Here is an 18225-nt window from a genome sequence, read left to right on the forward strand (position 1 = left end):
GTGGTTGAATCACTGTTGGCAGCAATAACATCAAGATAAAACTTCCTGTAGCTGTAGATTAGACCTGTACAAGGTTCAGGAGAACTTCTGGACCATCTTTCATGACAGAACTGCTTCAGTTCAGCCAGATTCTTATGGCTAAATTATACTGAGATTAGTTAAACTAAGCAGATTGAAGACACAAAACTTTACTGAATCAGCTCTTGTTAGTTTTAATTGACTACTCCCTGATTGATGACACGTGGACTGTAGATGAGCTGGAGCCTTTTGAAGCTCCTGTCCATCTTTCCAGAACATTTTAGTTTAGGTGACTGTGGCGCAGGAAAGTACAGCGGTTGTCCACCAATCTCACAGTTGTTGGTTCAATCCCCGGCTCCTCTGGTCACATGTCGAAGTGTCCTTGAGCAAGACACTGAACCCCAACTTAGTTGCTCCCGGTGTTGGCCAGCTGCATAGCAGCTCCCCCATCAGTGTATGAGTGTGTGTGTGTGTGTGTGTGTGTGTGTGTGTGTGTGTGTGTGTGTGATTGTGAGTGTGAATGGGTGAATAGGAAGCAGTGTAAAGCACTTTGAGTGCCAATATGTAGAAGAGCGCTATATAAGTAAAGACCATTTACCATTTAACATTTACATTGTGGCTCTGTCAGGGTAGAAACCTGTAGCGTGGCAGCTGACTGGAGAGGACGGAGACTTCTGGAGGACAGACACTGAGGGAGGAACTGGAGGAGAGACAGAACGAGAACCAGTATTTTAAACACCTCTAATATATAATTATTTATTTAATTAGTAGTAATTAATGTATTTGTTGCAAAATATCAGCAAATGTTCATCCAGATTTGGTTATTTGGAGGTTGAGTCACATCAAGTGAATTTTTCAAGTGGACGTTTCACTGCTCATCAAAGAATCTTTTTCAGTCTTCTTATATTTGCTAAGCATAGAGGAGGTAGTGTGACACTAACCTGCATGCTGTGAATTCTCAATCCTACAATACAAATTATATTTTCCCTCCAGTAGAAATAAAACAATCCTATTATTTAAATGCATATTTACACTCACACAGAGCTTCAGTAGTGATCTAAAGACAACGATACTTTCCCACTGAGTCCACTGTCTACCAACATACACACCAAAGGTCTCTAGAAAAAAAAAGCTTTTGTAAAGCTACAATTTTTCAAGTGTCTCCTCTTTATTCTCACAATTTTGTAGCAAATGCTAATGGTTCATTTACTTATAGTTAAGTGGTTCTAGGTTGGTGCTGTGTTCATTTGCATTTCAGGTGTGAAATTTAAAAGAAAGAACGATGTTTCTGGGAGTCATGACTACCTTCCTGACAGGCCATGGGGCAAAGCTATTGTAGTTGGGTCTCTGCTGAAACCCCCACTGTGCAGTAACCAATAATATTAAACTGATTGGTTGGTTAGTTCCCAACACTGATGTGTTACATGGACAATTTATATCCTGAGCATGAATAATATTGAATATGCAGCTGGAGATGATGTCTGTGGGATGGAAAACATTGTGCCTGGTGCCAGCACAGAAAGTGTCCCGCCCCAATGTCCCCAGTGACTCCAGACCTGTGCCCCTAACCTCCCATATCAAGTGTGGGAGAGACTGGTCCTGCACTTCCTCCGGGCCTCTGGTGAAACCATCTCTCTCTCTGGACCCCCTGCAGTTTGCTTATCAGCCTAAGCTGGGGATGTTGGATGCTCTCATCAACCTGCTACACGGCATCTACACCCACCTGGACAAGGTCCTTAAAGATTATATTCTGTGAGTTCTCCAGTCCTTTTAACACAACCCAGTCTGACCTCGTGGGGGAGAAATTAAAGAGCATGCTCGTTGACATGGTTACCTGGCTTGTGGACTATACCTCAATGACCGAACCCAGTATGTCCGTCTGCAGAACTGTTTGTTTGATACAGTGACCTGCAGCACAGGTGCTCCCCAGGGGACAGTTTAGGCTCCCTTTACCTCTGACTTCAGGTACAACTCAGAGTCCTGTTTTCTGATGACTCTGCAGTGGTTGGATGTATCCAGGGTGGAGATATCACTGATCGGTGGTGAACAGTTTTGTTAACTGGTTTGAGCACAATCATCTCCAGCTCAACATCAGTAAAACAAGGAACTGGTAGTGGACTTCAGGATGTCCGGGACTCCTGTCAATACTCTCTCCATACGGGGAGAGGGGGTGGAGGTACTTTCGTAGTACAAATACCTGGTTGTCCACCTGGATGATAACCTGGACTGGTCAGTTAATGCAGCATCAATCTACAGGAAAACACAGAGCAGGCTGTATTTTCTAAGGAGACTAAGGTCCTTCAACATCTGCAGCACCATGCTGCAGTCCAGTGTAGCTTAGCTCCATCTTCTATGCTGGGGTTTGCTGGGGCAGCAACATGAAGGTGGCAGACTGTAACAGACTGGACAAACTACTGAGGGCTGGTTCTGTTCTGGGGGAGAAGCTGTGCTGAATCTGGGACAAAGACATAAAATGAATTATTAAGGAGATAAAGTGTCAGAGTAATAAACAAACACACAGTGTCAGTGTAACACTGCAGCATGTAGTCGATCATTAGACCTGCTGGGTATTAATCAGTGCTGCAGTCTGATCCTCCCAGTGCTGTGGATCATCTGCTGTGACTGTGTTCATCCAGTCCTGTTTGGGTTCTGCTCTCATGGTGTCACTGTCATAGTGAAAGATCTGAACCTCATTAACCAAACCAACAAGCACTCAACACGACAGACTGATAAAGATTAAGTTAAACTTGGTTTATTTTGGTTTATTTTCAATTTTAATATAACTTTATATGATACTTTAATGTAAAGGTTTCTAAACGTACTGTATGTGAAATTTATTATTATTATTATTATTTATGATATCACATACATTTGTTTAAAACAAGTTACATCTTTATTGTGAAAAAGTTGAAGTGGAATATTTTCCTTACAACTAGAATGCATCACATTCTTTTTAGTAATATAGATCATATGTATCATTTATAACAGCTCTGGTAACAACTGATGTAAAATGTTCATGCCCTGCATTATTTAACTGCTCAGCTTGTTCAGTTGCTCCATGAAATCACAGCTGCTGCTCACAGCTGAAACATCCTGACAGTGTTTTACTAACATGCTCTTTAATGCAAAATCCGGAAACCATTGAGTGCACTTCAGATCAGATGAAACAAAACAGAAATAAGTTTTACTCAGGAGATGGACAGAGTTTGACTGAAATTAAAAAGAAATAATAATAATAATTTCATATGTTACAGTTGAAATTGCTACAATTTGTTGTCTTCTCCCGTGATGATCTTCTTTTCACTCAAACTGATAAATGAATCCTTTGTACCTTTCTGCTACATTTGAGTCAGGATTAATTACTTATTTACATTTAAAATCTCTGTATGTTATTTTCCTGTTATCAGAATCAAACTTCTCTCCCCATGTTTAGGTTGTCTACTTTATTTCCTGTTTTGGCTTTTATTTTGTTGATCCTCCTGTGTCTGTTCCTGTGAGTCTGTTTGTCTTTACCTTCCTCGTTTTGTCCTTATTTGTTTCACCTGTTCCCCTTTTATACCCTGCTCTCCCCAGTTTTCTCTGCTGGTTTGTGTTGTGTGTAAGTGTGTGTTGGTACTCTGTCTGCCTTTGTCATTACTTTGTATCCTGCCTGATCCCTGTCTGAACTGTCAAGGTTTTTGGTCTATGGTTTGCTCTTTCCTTATGTGGTTTTGTTATTCCTAGTTAGGTGGTTTGGTTATTTCTTGTTATTGTGGTTTGGTTCTCCTTTGTTAGGTTTGCATTAGTTTATCCTCTGGTTGCTTTACCCTGCTCCCTGTATTAGTTCCCCCTGTTATTTTCCCATTGCCACTAGTTAAGTTTGTTTAATTTACCCGTGGGCCTGTGTCTGTACCTGTCGATTACCCTGTTCAGTATCACTTATACTCCATAATTCTCACATAGGCTTAAATACTTTTCCCCTCAAAGGATGAGACACGGTGCTTCCGGAACTGCAGTAAAATTTTCATTTTCCTTGGTTCATAGCTCACAGGTGAAACGCTGTTGCATCACAAAACATCTATTCAGTGGTGCAGTGAGTTAAATATCGTTCTCCCTAAACACATAACCAGCTGTGTGACAAGTGGAAGGACCATCTACAAAGTGCAACTCTGACAAAAGACACCACAAAAATGTTCGATAACTTCCCTCTTATGAAGTATATCTGGCTAGTAATACTACAGCATTTAGTTTTCAAAGATATGCTGTTGCCCAGTTCTGAAGAATTGTTTTTATTGGAAAAGAAATGTAATAACTTCCTCTTAGTGTAGTGTTACCAAAATAATTTTACACATCGATGGTCACCTGCTGATAATACAACATTTTTTTAAATGAAGCTATTGAATAATAAAAAAAAACTCTATAAATCTCTATTCATCTCTAGTTTTGGGATCTGATAGATCAAACAACTAAACCTGATAAACTGCCACCTTGAGCAAACCCTAGGCAACAATGCTAGATATACTTTCATGGATGAGTAATATAATTCTTCATATTATATATAACAATAAAGCACTGAGGGTTTTTTTCACAATGAGAACTTTTACTTTTGGTACATAGTACAGTGTTTGCAGACAGCACCAGCATCATATGCCTGATCACTAGGAATGATGAGCTCCATCTAAATATCTCCAGGACCAAGGAGATGGTGTTGGACTTCACTGGGACACACAGCCCTGTCCATATCCACCAGACACCTACAGAGAGACAGCTGGCTGCAGCAGAAGGACGAGGAACAACAGAACTGATGCAGCTCTTTCTTTACCAACAATCCAAAAAAACTGAACTCTAGCTTCCACAAATTGACATAATCATGTGCATCATCATTTACATTTGCCAGACCTGTAAGGCCCCTTTCTACTTGGAATACAAGACGCTAGACGTGATCTGGGCTGGTTAAACATTATCAGTATCTAATTTTTTCTTTGGTAAAACCAGAGTAAAGGAGTTTTAAACCACAGCAGATCATTAGTCTGCATGTTGATACAGCAGTTTTTATGCTGGATGCCTTCCTGACGCAACCTCCCTAGTTTATACCAGCGCTGCGTGGGGGGATGGGGATGTAGTTGGGAAGAGTGGGGTGCAAACCTCCAACACTATGGTCGGTGGGATGAACTGAGCCACTGCTGCTCCCAGGTAGCTGCTCTAAATCTATCTTTTAATTTCTAATTTCTAACTAAATCCACAGACAAAAGAAAGCAGTGAGGACGATGTTATAATCAGCATCTTATACTAAATGTGTGAAGGTACAAACACTTAAATGTTAAACTTCAAGATCTTTTGCTTGTTTTTTACTGAAGTGGCAGCAGAATTTCTGTCTCTTATAGAAATGTACTAAGTATTTCCATTATGTGGCTGTTATCTGTTACTCAGTGTCTGAGTTATAACATTATCTTCTACTGTATGAGGTCAAAGTAATGTGTGTTTTTAAGTATTATCTGCCAGTTATTTGTACTGCAGCTAATAAAGAAGTCATTGTATGTTACAGTGCTGCCTGTTTGAATCTGAATGCAGCACTGTGTAGATTTGTGAGGGTTTTTGGAAAGTGACAACATGCATTTACTCACGTATGTACACATTTGAGTTAGTTCATTTGCATTTAGAGCAGCTTTATACCCTTTTTTTACCCATACTCAGAGGCAAATATTGCATTTTAAATGTTTTCATACATTTACATTCCAATTGCATTAGATTTGTGATATAAACCAAAGTATTTAACATTATTTTATAAGTTAGGAACATTTTGTGTGGTTGGAAGTGGTTGTAATCATGTCATTTTTATTTTAATTTTACAAACTGGGAAACACAAGAAGTGACAAATCAAATAAAGAAAATCTAATTTATTGCATTCAACCTGGATAGAAACAAGTCATATTTAACATACAACTAACGTCTTACACAATTACAAGTTTTTAGTGTTTATAAATAGATCGAATGGCAAGTGACAGATCCCAATATAAATTGTGAAAATGTCTTAATTACAAAACACACATGTTATAAAGATTCAAGCTTCAAACTTCAAAATAAATCCTAGATTGATGTGTAGAAGTATACAGAGGTAGATCTGTTTCAATGTCTAGTACACTGTCATTTGTCTCCTCATCAGATTTAGTCTGTTTGTATTTGCACATTGAAATATGTCATTTTGAAGAAATTGTGCATATTCGTGGATTTGAAGTTGTGTAGACGTAGATGCCATGTTACTGTGGAATTAAATCAATTGTGGAATTAAACATTATTTTTTAAATGTTCAATTTAAAAACATGAACAACGTTCAGAATGTGAAATCACTGCTTAAACCTTCTTTGAGCTGCACAGAGTAGCTACAGCCTGAAGCCTGGTCATTATGTCCATCACTCGTCTGCTGCCTGATCAGTGCTAAATATTTCCTGACTGTATCTGAAGTGAAACTATTCTTTTAAATTGACTCTAATGTTAAGAAACTTTCTATTCTTACAATCTTAACTGCACAGATATTTGGCTCTTTAGCCTCTAAATGCCAGATATAGCTGCTCTGTCGTTAGTGCACAGAAGGTTCATCAGAGATTGAACAAAGTCCCTGCTGTTTCTAAAAATTAGGGTCACACACTAAGTGTTATAACTACTTTTCATGTAAAATAAATCCAAGCTCACTGCAAAACACTGCATTTCATCCACATGTAAATGATTTTCCAGCCATTTTAGTGTTGTGGCCTTTTGTTCATGTCCTGAATACACAGTGAGTTGTGTCTTTGCTGTAACAAAGACTCAACTCATTGTGTAACTTGTAATTCTTCCAAAGCAGAACTTTAATTCCAATTCTTGATGCTGCAGATTCTTTATTGGTACTTCACTCCTGTTGGGACAAATGAGCCTTCATAAATCAGCAGTGTAAAACATGTTTTCAAAATGCCAAACTGTATTCAAAGATGGAAACGTATGAAAAAGTTAAGACTTGTAGGGATTTAAAATCTGCTTAGTCAGAGTTTACACACAGATGGTTATGAAGTGAATATAGTGATAGTTCAGACAGAGCAGTTAGTTACCTGTGATCAATAGTGTGTCGCTGTGAACACTGTCTGAAGAGGAATCGTCAGAACGTTTTGACATCAGTGCTGATGGCAGCTGTTAAATCAGAAACACACTGTTACTGGCATCCTGACACTGTGAGACATTTTCAATCCAGAAACATTTTGTAAAGCACAGAGTGGATGTCTGGTCAGACAAAAGAATATGAAAACAAGTTTTACTTTACTTACGGATCAGTGGGCGTTTGGCTGAAATTAAATAAAATACAAATAACTTCAGTTATTCATCAATAAGAATTAAGGTACAATAAAAGCAATAAACAGAAGTTGCATGTTGTGCAATGCACAGTAATAAATAATATTGCTGATGATGATGGTCAAAAAGTTGGATGTTGATGATGATGATGATGATGATGATGATGATAACAGTAAAATAACAGTACAATTAACATTCATGACTGTGTTTATGTTTTCGTCTCTCACCATCTCTCGTCTTCTTTCTGTAAATGATGAATCCAATCAGACCAATGAGGACGACAAGAACAACTACTGCAATGATGGCGATGATCATGTTCATGGATGTTTCTGTTGAACAAACAAGAATCAAATCACATCCTGTACAGATGAAGCAGGTCAGAAGAGAAGAATCTAATATAGAGACACACAGACCATATTTTCTTGTTTGTCCTGCTGTTGTTTTGCTAAATTGTCTGAACATATAATAATGTAATTACAATGTGTATCATTGTTAATCCTGATCTGCTGTAATAGAAAATTTTCCTCTTGGAAGAATTGTAGACAGAAATCAGCGTGATGAACCATCTCAGGTTAATACATGCCGGCATGGAGAAGAACACATGGATGTTGAGTGTTGTTTCTGACTTGTATCTCTCAAACCCCTTCTATTTATACTTAAACCCAAGAAAGGAACCACCCTCAGAAAACATGACTAAAGAAACCAGGTGCATGCAGTTGACAGCCATCACTCTTGTCCCTTTCTAGATTATCTGAAGATATCAGTAACGAAGTCAATAAAACCCCTTTATCACCCTCTTTTAGATCTTGCGACCCCAGGACTCACTATCTGCTACATTTCTTTGGACCTTGTAACAACAAAGTGCCTGCTGTGATGTTAAACATTCCTCCAAACACGACCCATCCTATGATCTCTTGTCCTCTTTGTGACCTCTTCAATAGCTCATCTTGGTTGATTGTATGCTAATTATCTAATCATATGACTAAATTTACTTTCTTCCCTCACACTGCCTTTGTCTGTTTTGGATTCTGTCCTACAGGTATGTTCATGGCACCACGTGTGAACACAATACGAGCTTCTGACAATCCTGTTTACTGTATTTATTCATACAGTGGATGTATCACTAAATTCTCGACATAGTTGTGTTTATCAAAGTAAACAGTGCTGCAGAAAAAAATCTTTGTGGACAACAATTTTAAAAAATGCCTTATAACTTCAAAGCAATAATGTCTATTTGTTTGATTTGCTTATATAAGAAACTGGATGAAAAAAAACTGGAAAAAAAATTAAAAAGAAAGAAAGAAAAAGAGATGAAACAAATGCAACACAGATAGACAATATACTGTTTAACACATGAACTACAGAATTATTAAAGTAAAATTAATGTTACCACTGGTCCTGATCACAGCTTTGTCCAGTTTAGTGATGATGTCATCAACACCAGAGAGCAGAAACACACAGTCGTATCTCCTCCAGTCTTCAGGTTTGACGGATGAAATGTCCAGATCAACTCTCATCTGGAAGGTTCCATCATGGTTGGGGAGGATCTCTCCATGGTCCACGTCCTCATGAAGCTCTTCTCCATCTTTCCTCCAGTACATTGTGGCTCTGTCAGGGTAGAAACCTGTAGCGTGGCAGCTGACTGGAGAGGACGGAGACTTCTGGAGGACGGAGACTGAGGGACGAACTGGAGGAGACAGTTTTTCATTTTTCATTTACTACATACTAATAGTACTATTGATGTGTGATGTAACATATTCTGCTTTAGTCTGAAATAGTAATTTATGCCATGTCAAGTAAAATTTAAAAAGGACAGGGAGGACAGAAAGAGAGAAAGGGAAGACAGAAGAGAATTTGAGGAATGAAGCAGAGAAAAAGCAAAGAAAATAGAAGATAACTCATTGTAATGTTACTGTAAAATAATAACAAAGGAGATATAATAACATTATTGTGCAAACTATTTAACCTCAGTCCATGTGATTCTACCTGTTCTCAGTAGTGAGGTTTGCCCATAGTTCACATATGTCTTCAACCAATCAGGACAAATCTGGGTGATGTAATGATGTGTCTGCTCTGAAACAACTATGTCATTATCCCACTTGAGTTTGGTGATGAAACCCTGTTGCTTTGCAGTGATCCATGTCTTTGTGTTTAGGTCAAATATTATGAAGTCTTGTCCATCGTAACCAAAATGACTTAACCCACTAATCTCTCCAGTCTCATCATCCCATTCACAGCCGAACATGTTCTGGACAACATGAAAACCTGAGAGAGAAACAAAGACTTCAGTAAATCTCAGCACATTATCAGTTCATCTCACATCTTTTCCACAATCAATTGATCAGTCCAACAACTACCTGTGAAAAACTATGCTGTATGGAGGTTTTTCTAGAAGCTTCAATCCAGAATCAGTCAGTCAACTCACCTGCTGCACCTGGTCAGTGTTTCATGTTCAGCAGTTTGTTAGTACAACTGGTCAATGCAGGTTTGCTTCCTAAACAGATCACTCCATGTTCCCTTCTGTTGGATGATGTTCCACCATATTGTGAGGATCCCTCTGTCTTTCTGTTGGTGAGTCAGTTAAAGGACTTTCTATCCAAAGGAAGAAAAAGGTTTGCAGCATATCCATCGTAGAAGGTCTAAGTACACAGAGTATGTACCTCACAAGATGGCAGCCCAACCCTCCAACAGTTAACATGGTATGATGTAACTTCATATTTTCTCTAATTGTTAAATGAACGTCTGATTATGCTGAGCAAGTGATTCACTAACAGATTTAGTAGCAATGTTGTGCATGTGTGTCTGTGCACGTACACATATGTTCACTACTGTAAAAACAAAGAACAAAAAAACAGGATAAATCAGCATCAACAATATTTACCAATAAAAAGTGAAATAAAACAAACCTCCAGTTTGGTTAAAGCGATGCTTTGCAGTTTCAATGTTGTTTTTGTAGGTCTGCTGGGTAGCAATGAATCTCTCATTGTTCCTCTCCCAGTAATGTGGATCATCTGCTGTGACTTGGTTCATCCAGTCCTGTTTGGGTTCTGCTCTCATGGTGTCACTGTCATAGTGGATGATCTGAACATCATCAACCAAACCAACCACCACAAACTCTGGAAAGTCTGGGACTCCAGAAGATGCAGTGTAGAAATACTTCAGAGAGTGAGTCACTGAAAGAAAAAGTTAATGTCATGATTTTAGTTTAATTACGTTTTATAAATCACTGAATGATATTTCCCTGATATCAGAATCAAATGGATCTACATGTGTTCAAGACATTTAATCATATAAGTTTTGCACTACACAAATACAAACTTAAATATATAGATATGTGTTTTATTGCCCAATATTTCAGATTTTATCTTGAAAACAAATACATAAATAGAAATTTTTAAAAAATCTATTAATCAAGTCATCGGATTATGTATCTAACTTTCATTGATAGAAAATACTGTAAAACAACCATCTTCTTCTAATATTTACTGTAAGACCTGCAGCTGTTCTCCTATGGAATATGTTTTTTTCACATGTTTGACTAAGAGGTTCTTTTTATTCTCCAGCCTTTTTTTTAAGTAACAGAGTAGTTGTTTTGCACTTTGGGTTTTGCAAAATTAGTTTCCATTTCATAATCCAGCATTGTCCTTTGCTGTATGCAGATCATATTTCTGTAACTTTACATTTACATAAAGTAACTGTTATAACTCAATGTGTGCAGTTAAAATTATGTGTAAAATGACTTGTAGTGTTTTCTGAAAATTGTATATTTATGTACAGTAACATAAATATACAGATGTCAAACAATACAACATATGACCTTTGTACACATATTATCACCTTACAAAGTTTTCACAGATGCCTTATTTACTTAATCTGAGAGTGAAACAGGTTATATGATTTTTTCTTTCTGTTGCTTTTAAGTGATTAAAGGTGTAGATCTGATACATATTACAGTGTCAATGTTTGTGTTATTTCTGGTATCATGTTAGAAAATGTTTAGAAAGAAAAGGATCCAATTTTGTATCAATACACAGGTTTTGTTTTGGCTTCAGCAAGTTCCAGTCTTTGAAAACAACACCATTAATTAACAGGTAAAATCATGTTTCTAATCTGTTAAAGTGTGTTGAATATAAACCAACCTATTTAATGCAAAAGCTAATTCTAATATTTACATCACATTTACACTACTTTTAAAATAACTTTTATAATTGCTCTGAATTCTATATCTGAGTTTAGTTTTTCTTTTGTTTTAATCTGTTTTGTGCTGCCTACACTTCATTACGTTTTCATTTTGGCATTAAGATCAATGTTGTGCCACATCTCAAAACCAAAATGGAGACATAAACAAACAGAACAATCCTGTATTTACACCATACATTGAAACAATGAACCTAATACCGGAAAATAAATAAAACACATTATTAAACTGTTTCCCCTTTCAGAAATAAAAACACTGAATAATAAATAGTTAGATTCAAACAGTAATAATCAAGCGACAAATTTCATAGTGAGGACGGATGATGGGCTGACGTCTGCTTTGTTATTCCATGCGATCTACCCACGCTACCTTTGCCATCGACCTATTGGGCTGCGATGGACCAACAGCCTGCAGATCATAAAAACATGACGCGTTTTTTCTTTTATGATCAAACACATTAAAAAGTGTTTAACTCACATCCCGTCGCGCCGTTTATTCCCAGGAGAAGCAGAAATATCAAGGTGTCCATTGTGTCCATTTTGTCCATTTTCTTCACTATCTATTATGCTCCATAATTCCAGATAAGCTATTTTTTTTTTTCCTCAAAGGACGAGACATGGTCTTCCGGGTGTTGTCTTTCCAAGTCTGACCCGAAGAACTGAAGAGAGGTTTAACATCCACCTCCATCTGAACCAATGGGATTTTAGTTTCAGTGTTACATAACAAAAAAACTGGGTTAAACTGACAGATTGAGGTTATTAACGAAAGTGAAAGCAAAAACATTAGAACTGACTCCTGATATAATGCACAACACTACAAGTGAAGAAATGAACAAATGAAACTTAAGCAGACAACACAAATATTTTATAATTTATATGTGTGTAATTGCATAATAAAAGTGAAACAATGTGCAAAATAACAAAATAAAGCAAAATGAAGTCTAACAGCAGCTGCAGGACAGATCTTCATAACTGACATCATACATCATTTTTTAAAGTTATAACACAAAATGTGAGTGCAACATTTCTTCACACAGACCAAACACACAACATCAGGTTAAATAAAGTACAAGTGAGATTATAGTGTGAAATAAATAATAAAATAAATAATAACTTCTGACATCAACAAAGGAAGTTGTTTGTAATACACTTGAGAAAATGTTGCTGTGTGGAAAATATCAGCAGTATCAATAATATTTCAGAGTTGTTACTGCTGAGTTACCATTGTTTATTTTTAAATGTTGATATTAATTAATTCTTGAATTAATTGAATTTCCATAAAATGTAATAAACAAACATTCCATGTGATCATCTTTAAGAAAGCTAATGGGAAGGCATGCATGCACAAATATTTCAAATATTAAACACAATATTGATAAAACACAAACAGTCATGATCTTCATGTCTTTATTAAACACATTCATTAATCACACAAAGTAGTGGTGGAAAGAAAAATGGCAACAGTGTTTTAATAACTGGTTAAACCACCTTTGGCAGAAAAAGTGTTTTCTGGAGCTGTGGATCAAACCTGCACAAAGTTTGGACCATTCTTCTTTACAGAGCTGCTTCAGCTCAGCCATATTCTTTTAGCTAAATGATATTAAGTCCAATTATACTGAGTAGATGTTAAGTAGAGAAAGTTTGGTCACAATGTCCTTATTTTGTGTTGCAATGTGTCCTTACAGTATAGATGCTGTGGTTGATGCATGGTCATGACTTTTGTTGCAGGTGTAAAACGTAGATTAAATAATAAAAATACAAACATCTCTTCATTACTGTACTGTGCACTGCACTGCCGTATTTACCGTAGGAAGAAGTCAGGACATGATCTGGATAAATAAACCTCAGTGAGATCAGTCAGTTCAGTTTCTATCCAACAGTAGCAACTACGTACATTTGCCCAAGCACAGAGGTTAAAGTACATTTTTGAAGTACTTGTACTTTGGATTATTTTTCAATTCAATTCGGTTCAAATCAACTTTATTTATATAGCACCAATTCACAACGAAGTCTCCTCAAGGGACTTTACATATAGTTGAGACTATACAGATATGAAGAGAAAACCCAAAAATCCCCAGGGTCCACCCTGGACAGTTCTCTAGTCATTCTCAGGACCAACACAGAGAGACATGACAGACAACTGTTCACACTCACATTTACTTCTACAGACAATTTAGAGTCACCAACTAACCAGACATGCATGTCTTTGGACTGTGGTAGGGAAAAGGAGGAAACCAACGTAGGCTTGGGGAGTACATCCAAACTCTGAACATGAAAGCCAGCAGGTCTCAGGACTTTATTGCTGTAAGGTGACAGTGCTAAGCACTGACTCACTGTGCTGGCCATTGGTAATAATAATGAAACTTTTTAGGAATAGGGAAAGGGTTAAATCATATTCCCTCGTTGATTAAAGCGAACTACGTTGGGGCGGCTGTAGCTCAGTTGGTAAAGGCAGTCGTCCACGGCGCTGTCTATAAGTTGAATTGTCCCTGGGCAAGACACTGAACCCCTAACAGCCCATTCCCATCCCCAGCTGTGCAGTGCTGGTCCAACTCTGGTAGAAATTAGGGACGGTTGTGTCAATAAGGGCATCCGGCGTAAAAACTGTGCCAAATCAACATGGGGACAAATGATCTGCTGTGGCGACCCTGAACTCATGGGATGACAAGACGAAAACAATTGTTGGACAATTGCAATTTAGACTGTGTCTGTGGTAGGTTTCTTGTGTGTCAGTACTGAGTAACTAGTGGCCTAGTTAACTAGTTAGGTGTATTCCACTACTTTAAACATATGAAGCAGGTTAATGGGTCTCAGGATCAGGGAGTGTGTTGTTGAGCCTGCAGAATTTGAGAAGTTCCAACTCATCCACAACAACAACTTCTATAAATGTAAATGCATTTATTAATATACTGAGACTTGAGTGCATAGTCTTTTTTTAAGTTATAATGTATCTTATTTTTATCTTAAAAACCATATAGCACAGCCTTTCACATGCTGTAAGTTTCCATGGACATTATCTCCTCCATCCAAACTTTATCTCTCATAAACACATGCTGACACGTGTCATCATAGCTCCACCCATAAACCTCAGAAAACACATGCGCTGCCATGTTGCGTCTTCACGTGTTGGCAGAAATGGCAGAAATACAAAACCTCTCTTTCTTGGCAGTATCTGAAGGGCAGACTGGCTGTCCATGCTTTATTTCTAACACCAAAACTTTTTGCCTCAGTATCAACATATTTGCCTCGAGCCTTGATGACGTTCAGATTCGGGGCTCAAAAGAAGTTAATGAACACAGAAATGAAAGTCTCCATAATCAATTTCTGTAACAGGCCAAAATAAAACTACACTGTAGTTCTCTAGTGACTCTTTATGAAGCCCTGCTGCTTGGTGATGGGCGGATCGATAGCAAAAAATCGATATTTTTCCTGTAAAGCTTTGCAGAGTTCTTTTTTGGCACCAACAAAATTAGTCCCTTGGTCACACTTAATTTGTCTCACTGAGCCTCTCAATGCAGTAAAGCATCGCAGACCATTGACAAATGCATCAGTTGACAGATCCTCCAGCATCTCTATGTGGCTGGCCTTTGAGCAAAAACAAGTAAAGAGCAGGCCATATCTTTTGGGTTCTTTTCTACCTTCTTTGGTCATAAAAGGCCCAAAACAGTCCTTGCCACAGTATGTGAAAGGCGGAGATGGTTCCATTCGTTCTATAGGTAGATCACACGTTCTTTGTCTTTCCACAGGTCTCCTTAATCTCCGGCAAATCACACACTGGTGAATATAAGATGTGACAGCTCCATTCATACCTTGGATCCAATAGCCGTTAGATCTTATTTCATTGAGGGTGAAGCCCTTTCCCTGATGTCCAACCCTTTCATGGTAGTATGCAATTATCAGCTTTGTAATGTGATGTTCTCTGGGAATGACTGTTGGGTGCTTGAGAGAACTTAGAAGTGTTGAAGAACCTAGTCTTCCTCCCCCCTTAAGAACACCGTCTTTGTCAAGAAAGACATCAAGCCACAGGCATCCCTGAAGTCGCTCTCTAAAGCACGGATTCCATGGCAAGGTGTTGCTCTGCCAACAATGCTCCAACCTAAGTCCGTTTGTACAGCATGGGGCTCCTCATCTATTCCTATTATCACTTGTTTAGGTGCCAAGGCTCGGGAACAGTTGTAGCCTATGAGGAGACCTACTTCACAACTGAGGAGAGGGAGAATTTCATCACTGATTGCTGACAGATGTCTCCAGCATTTGGGATTTGGTCACGATGTGCAGGTATACAGTCCTTTGTGTAAGCGGGAGGAAGGGGAATGTGTATGGCTGAGCTGTAGCTCCTAACACGAAGACCAGACCCCTTCTCACTGCTTACAACTGTATTTTTTCCCATCTAATGGTCAGTGTTAATTTCACTGAACAAGCATCTGCTTTTACGGCTTTTCAAGAGTTTCGTCCACTTGTGTAGTTGGTGAGTATCCTGACATAACATGCATAATGATCTTATATTTGTATTTGTTGATATTTGCTTGTCACGATCCACAGCTGGTTGGATACTGAAAACACTTGCCTTGTTTCTTTTGATCTCCTTTAAATTTCCCCTTTAGCTGCGAGCCTCAGATGAACGTAGAGCATAGATGGAGGTGACTGGTTTGCAAGCAATCTCTGTTTCTGTTGACACAAATGCAGAAAATGCACTAAAACGGGGAAACTCTTTGCCTTCCATAGGGGCCTGTGTTACCTGAAGATTCCATCTGGCTGCTGTCCAGTCAGGTAGTTTTTGTATCAGCTTCTGATTTTCTTCACAGTCATTTAATATTTCCAGTCCCTTCACATGAGCCATAGCTTGAAGGCAGGCATTCAAAAAGTCTGCAAAGTTTCTAAGACCTTCAGCATCTTTAGACTGTATTTTTGGTCAGCATTCTCTCTAAATGCTCTTTGAATAACAAATGTCTGGCCATATCGTTGGTCAGGTTTTTTCCAGGCATCTTGGTACACCTCTTCATCATTTCCTTAGAAGGTCCCTTCAAGGCATTTACGAGCTGGGCCACTAACATATGTTTTGAGGTAATACACCTTTTCAGAAGGGGAAATGCCTTTTTGATCTATAAGAGACATGAAACAGGCTTTCCACTCAATGAAGTGGATTGGCTCACCAGTGAACACTGCCGGCTCAGGCATAGGAAGTCCGTTCATTGAAATACTGTCCTGAACAGCTTGTGCCAGTAGAGTGACTTCAGGAGGTGCTGAAAATATGGCAGTGTTGGATGGATGTGATGCAGGAGGTTGTGATACAGGAATCAACTGGCTGAATGTCAGTCATCTGAGTAATTTCTCTGTCGTATGCTTCCAACCTGGCTCTAGCTGCCATTAAATCCTTTCCAGCCTGCAGACGTTCCAATTCAGACAGTTGAATTTCCAATTCTTTCTTGTGCTGTTCCTCTAGGATTCTTAGCTTTTCCTTTTGTTTTGTTTCCACTAGAAGGATGTTATACTTTCTGCATCAAAGTCTCCATTTTAATTATGTCACTGGTCACTGCCTAACATGCATCTACTTTTCGTCTTAAATTGGTTGTTGGTGTTATATAATCTCTCATTTTAGTGTAGAGTTTCATGATGTCGTCCTTCTCTTTCTCTAAAGTGTCTGCAATTGTTGCCATGTGCGTTTCAGTGATGTCTGACTATAGTTCTTCTCTTGCCTTACGAACCTGAACTTTCCAATATTCATATAAGCCAATAAGCCTCTTTTCCTTTTCGGTCGTTTCTTCCCTTTGGTAAGCGGCCATCCTTTCAGTTGGTGCTCTGGTGTTTTCTGAGCGGCGAAGAACCTCTGTAGTGTCTTTAATTTGGGGCTGTAGATCAGCGAGCATTTTTTCTTTACACAGTAATGTTTTATTGATATCTTGTCAAGCCTGTGTATTCATAAATCTCCCTTTGCAGATCTGCAATCTGTTGGTTGGTGTCTTTAGCAAATGCAGATGAGGCCTCAATAACCTCCATGTGTCATGGTCACAGTGTACTTCCTGGTTTTGGACTATTTTGTGGCCCCTTCTCCTTACTTCCTGTCCCTGGCTCTTTTTGCCCAGCTTTACCCTCGTTGTCCCTCATTGTTTGCACCCTTTTCCCGCCTCTATTTAAGTTCAGTCTTCCCTTCACTCCTCTGCCAGATTTTCTTTCAGCGTTGTCTTTAAGTTTTATTTCCCTGGTGTACGGTAGTGTGAGTTGTTAACTTAGAGTCATTTTCTTGTACCCTCCTGGTATGAGCGGTTTCTGTTATCGTTACGTTCCCTGTCAATAAAAGCCCTTTTGGTTTGTCCCTCACACTGTCTCTTCTCTTGGGTCCATCATTAACCTAAATTGTGACACCATGTCCATTGTAGCCTTCTTTATCTTTAATTCCTTAAAGTTTCAGACCAATTTCTGCTGCCTGCCGTCTGTTGTAAGTGAGGACCTTATAACCATGATGAAGGGAGGAGCAGCTGAGGTGCAAGCTCTTACTGTGGAGTCCAGTCAGACATTTGAAGTCTTACTGATGGTCTGATGATAGTTTAATTTCTTTATCCTTTTCCTCAAACCAACGTAAGAACTACACAAAGTAAACACAGACAAAACAATAGATAAAAACCATATTATATTTCAAAATAAAACACATCCATCTTACAGGAAGTTATAAAAGTAAAAGCCACAAAACAAATCAAAGGTTTGAACTGGGCA

The 18225-nt window shown here is 38.4% G+C and overlaps 2 protein-coding genes across 4 annotated transcripts in view; both read right to left on the reverse strand.

Annotated features, from left to right (window-relative positions):
* Nucleotides 1-12311, reverse strand: part of LOC137101278 (major histocompatibility complex class I-related gene protein-like) — a 52898-nt gene extending 40587 nt beyond the window's left edge. The window contains exons 1-5 of one of the 2 annotated variants that reach the window (XM_067479499.1): nucleotides 11993-12264; nucleotides 10224-10490; nucleotides 9304-9582; nucleotides 8708-9004; nucleotides 7545-7646 (exon numbers count right to left, since the gene is read on the reverse strand). In XM_067479499.1, the coding sequence (XP_067335600.1) occupies nucleotides 7545-7646; nucleotides 8708-9004; nucleotides 9304-9582; nucleotides 10224-10490; nucleotides 11993-12062 (1015 nt within the window). In that variant the 5' untranslated portion in view covers nucleotides 12063-12264. Of the gene's footprint in view, nucleotides 1-7544; nucleotides 7647-8707; nucleotides 9005-9303; nucleotides 9583-10223; nucleotides 10491-11992 lie in introns of both variants that reach the window. The other variant, XM_067479490.1, reaches the window with a different exon arrangement.
* LOC137101143 (major histocompatibility complex class I-related gene protein-like) overlaps nucleotides 6304-18225 on the reverse strand; it is a 46890-nt gene continuing 34968 nt past the window's right edge. For both annotated transcript variants that reach the window (XM_067479215.1, XM_067479142.1), the window contains one exon: nucleotides 6304-6889. In XM_067479215.1, the coding sequence (XP_067335316.1) occupies nucleotides 6873-6889 (17 nt within the window). In that variant the 3' untranslated portion in view covers nucleotides 6304-6872. The remainder of the gene's footprint in view (nucleotides 6890-18225) is intronic.

Source organism: Channa argus, chromosome 1 (genome assembly GCF_033026475.1).
Source record: "Channa argus isolate prfri chromosome 1, Channa argus male v1.0, whole genome shotgun sequence".
Lineage (NCBI taxonomy): Eukaryota > Metazoa > Chordata > Actinopteri > Anabantiformes > Channidae > Channa > Channa argus.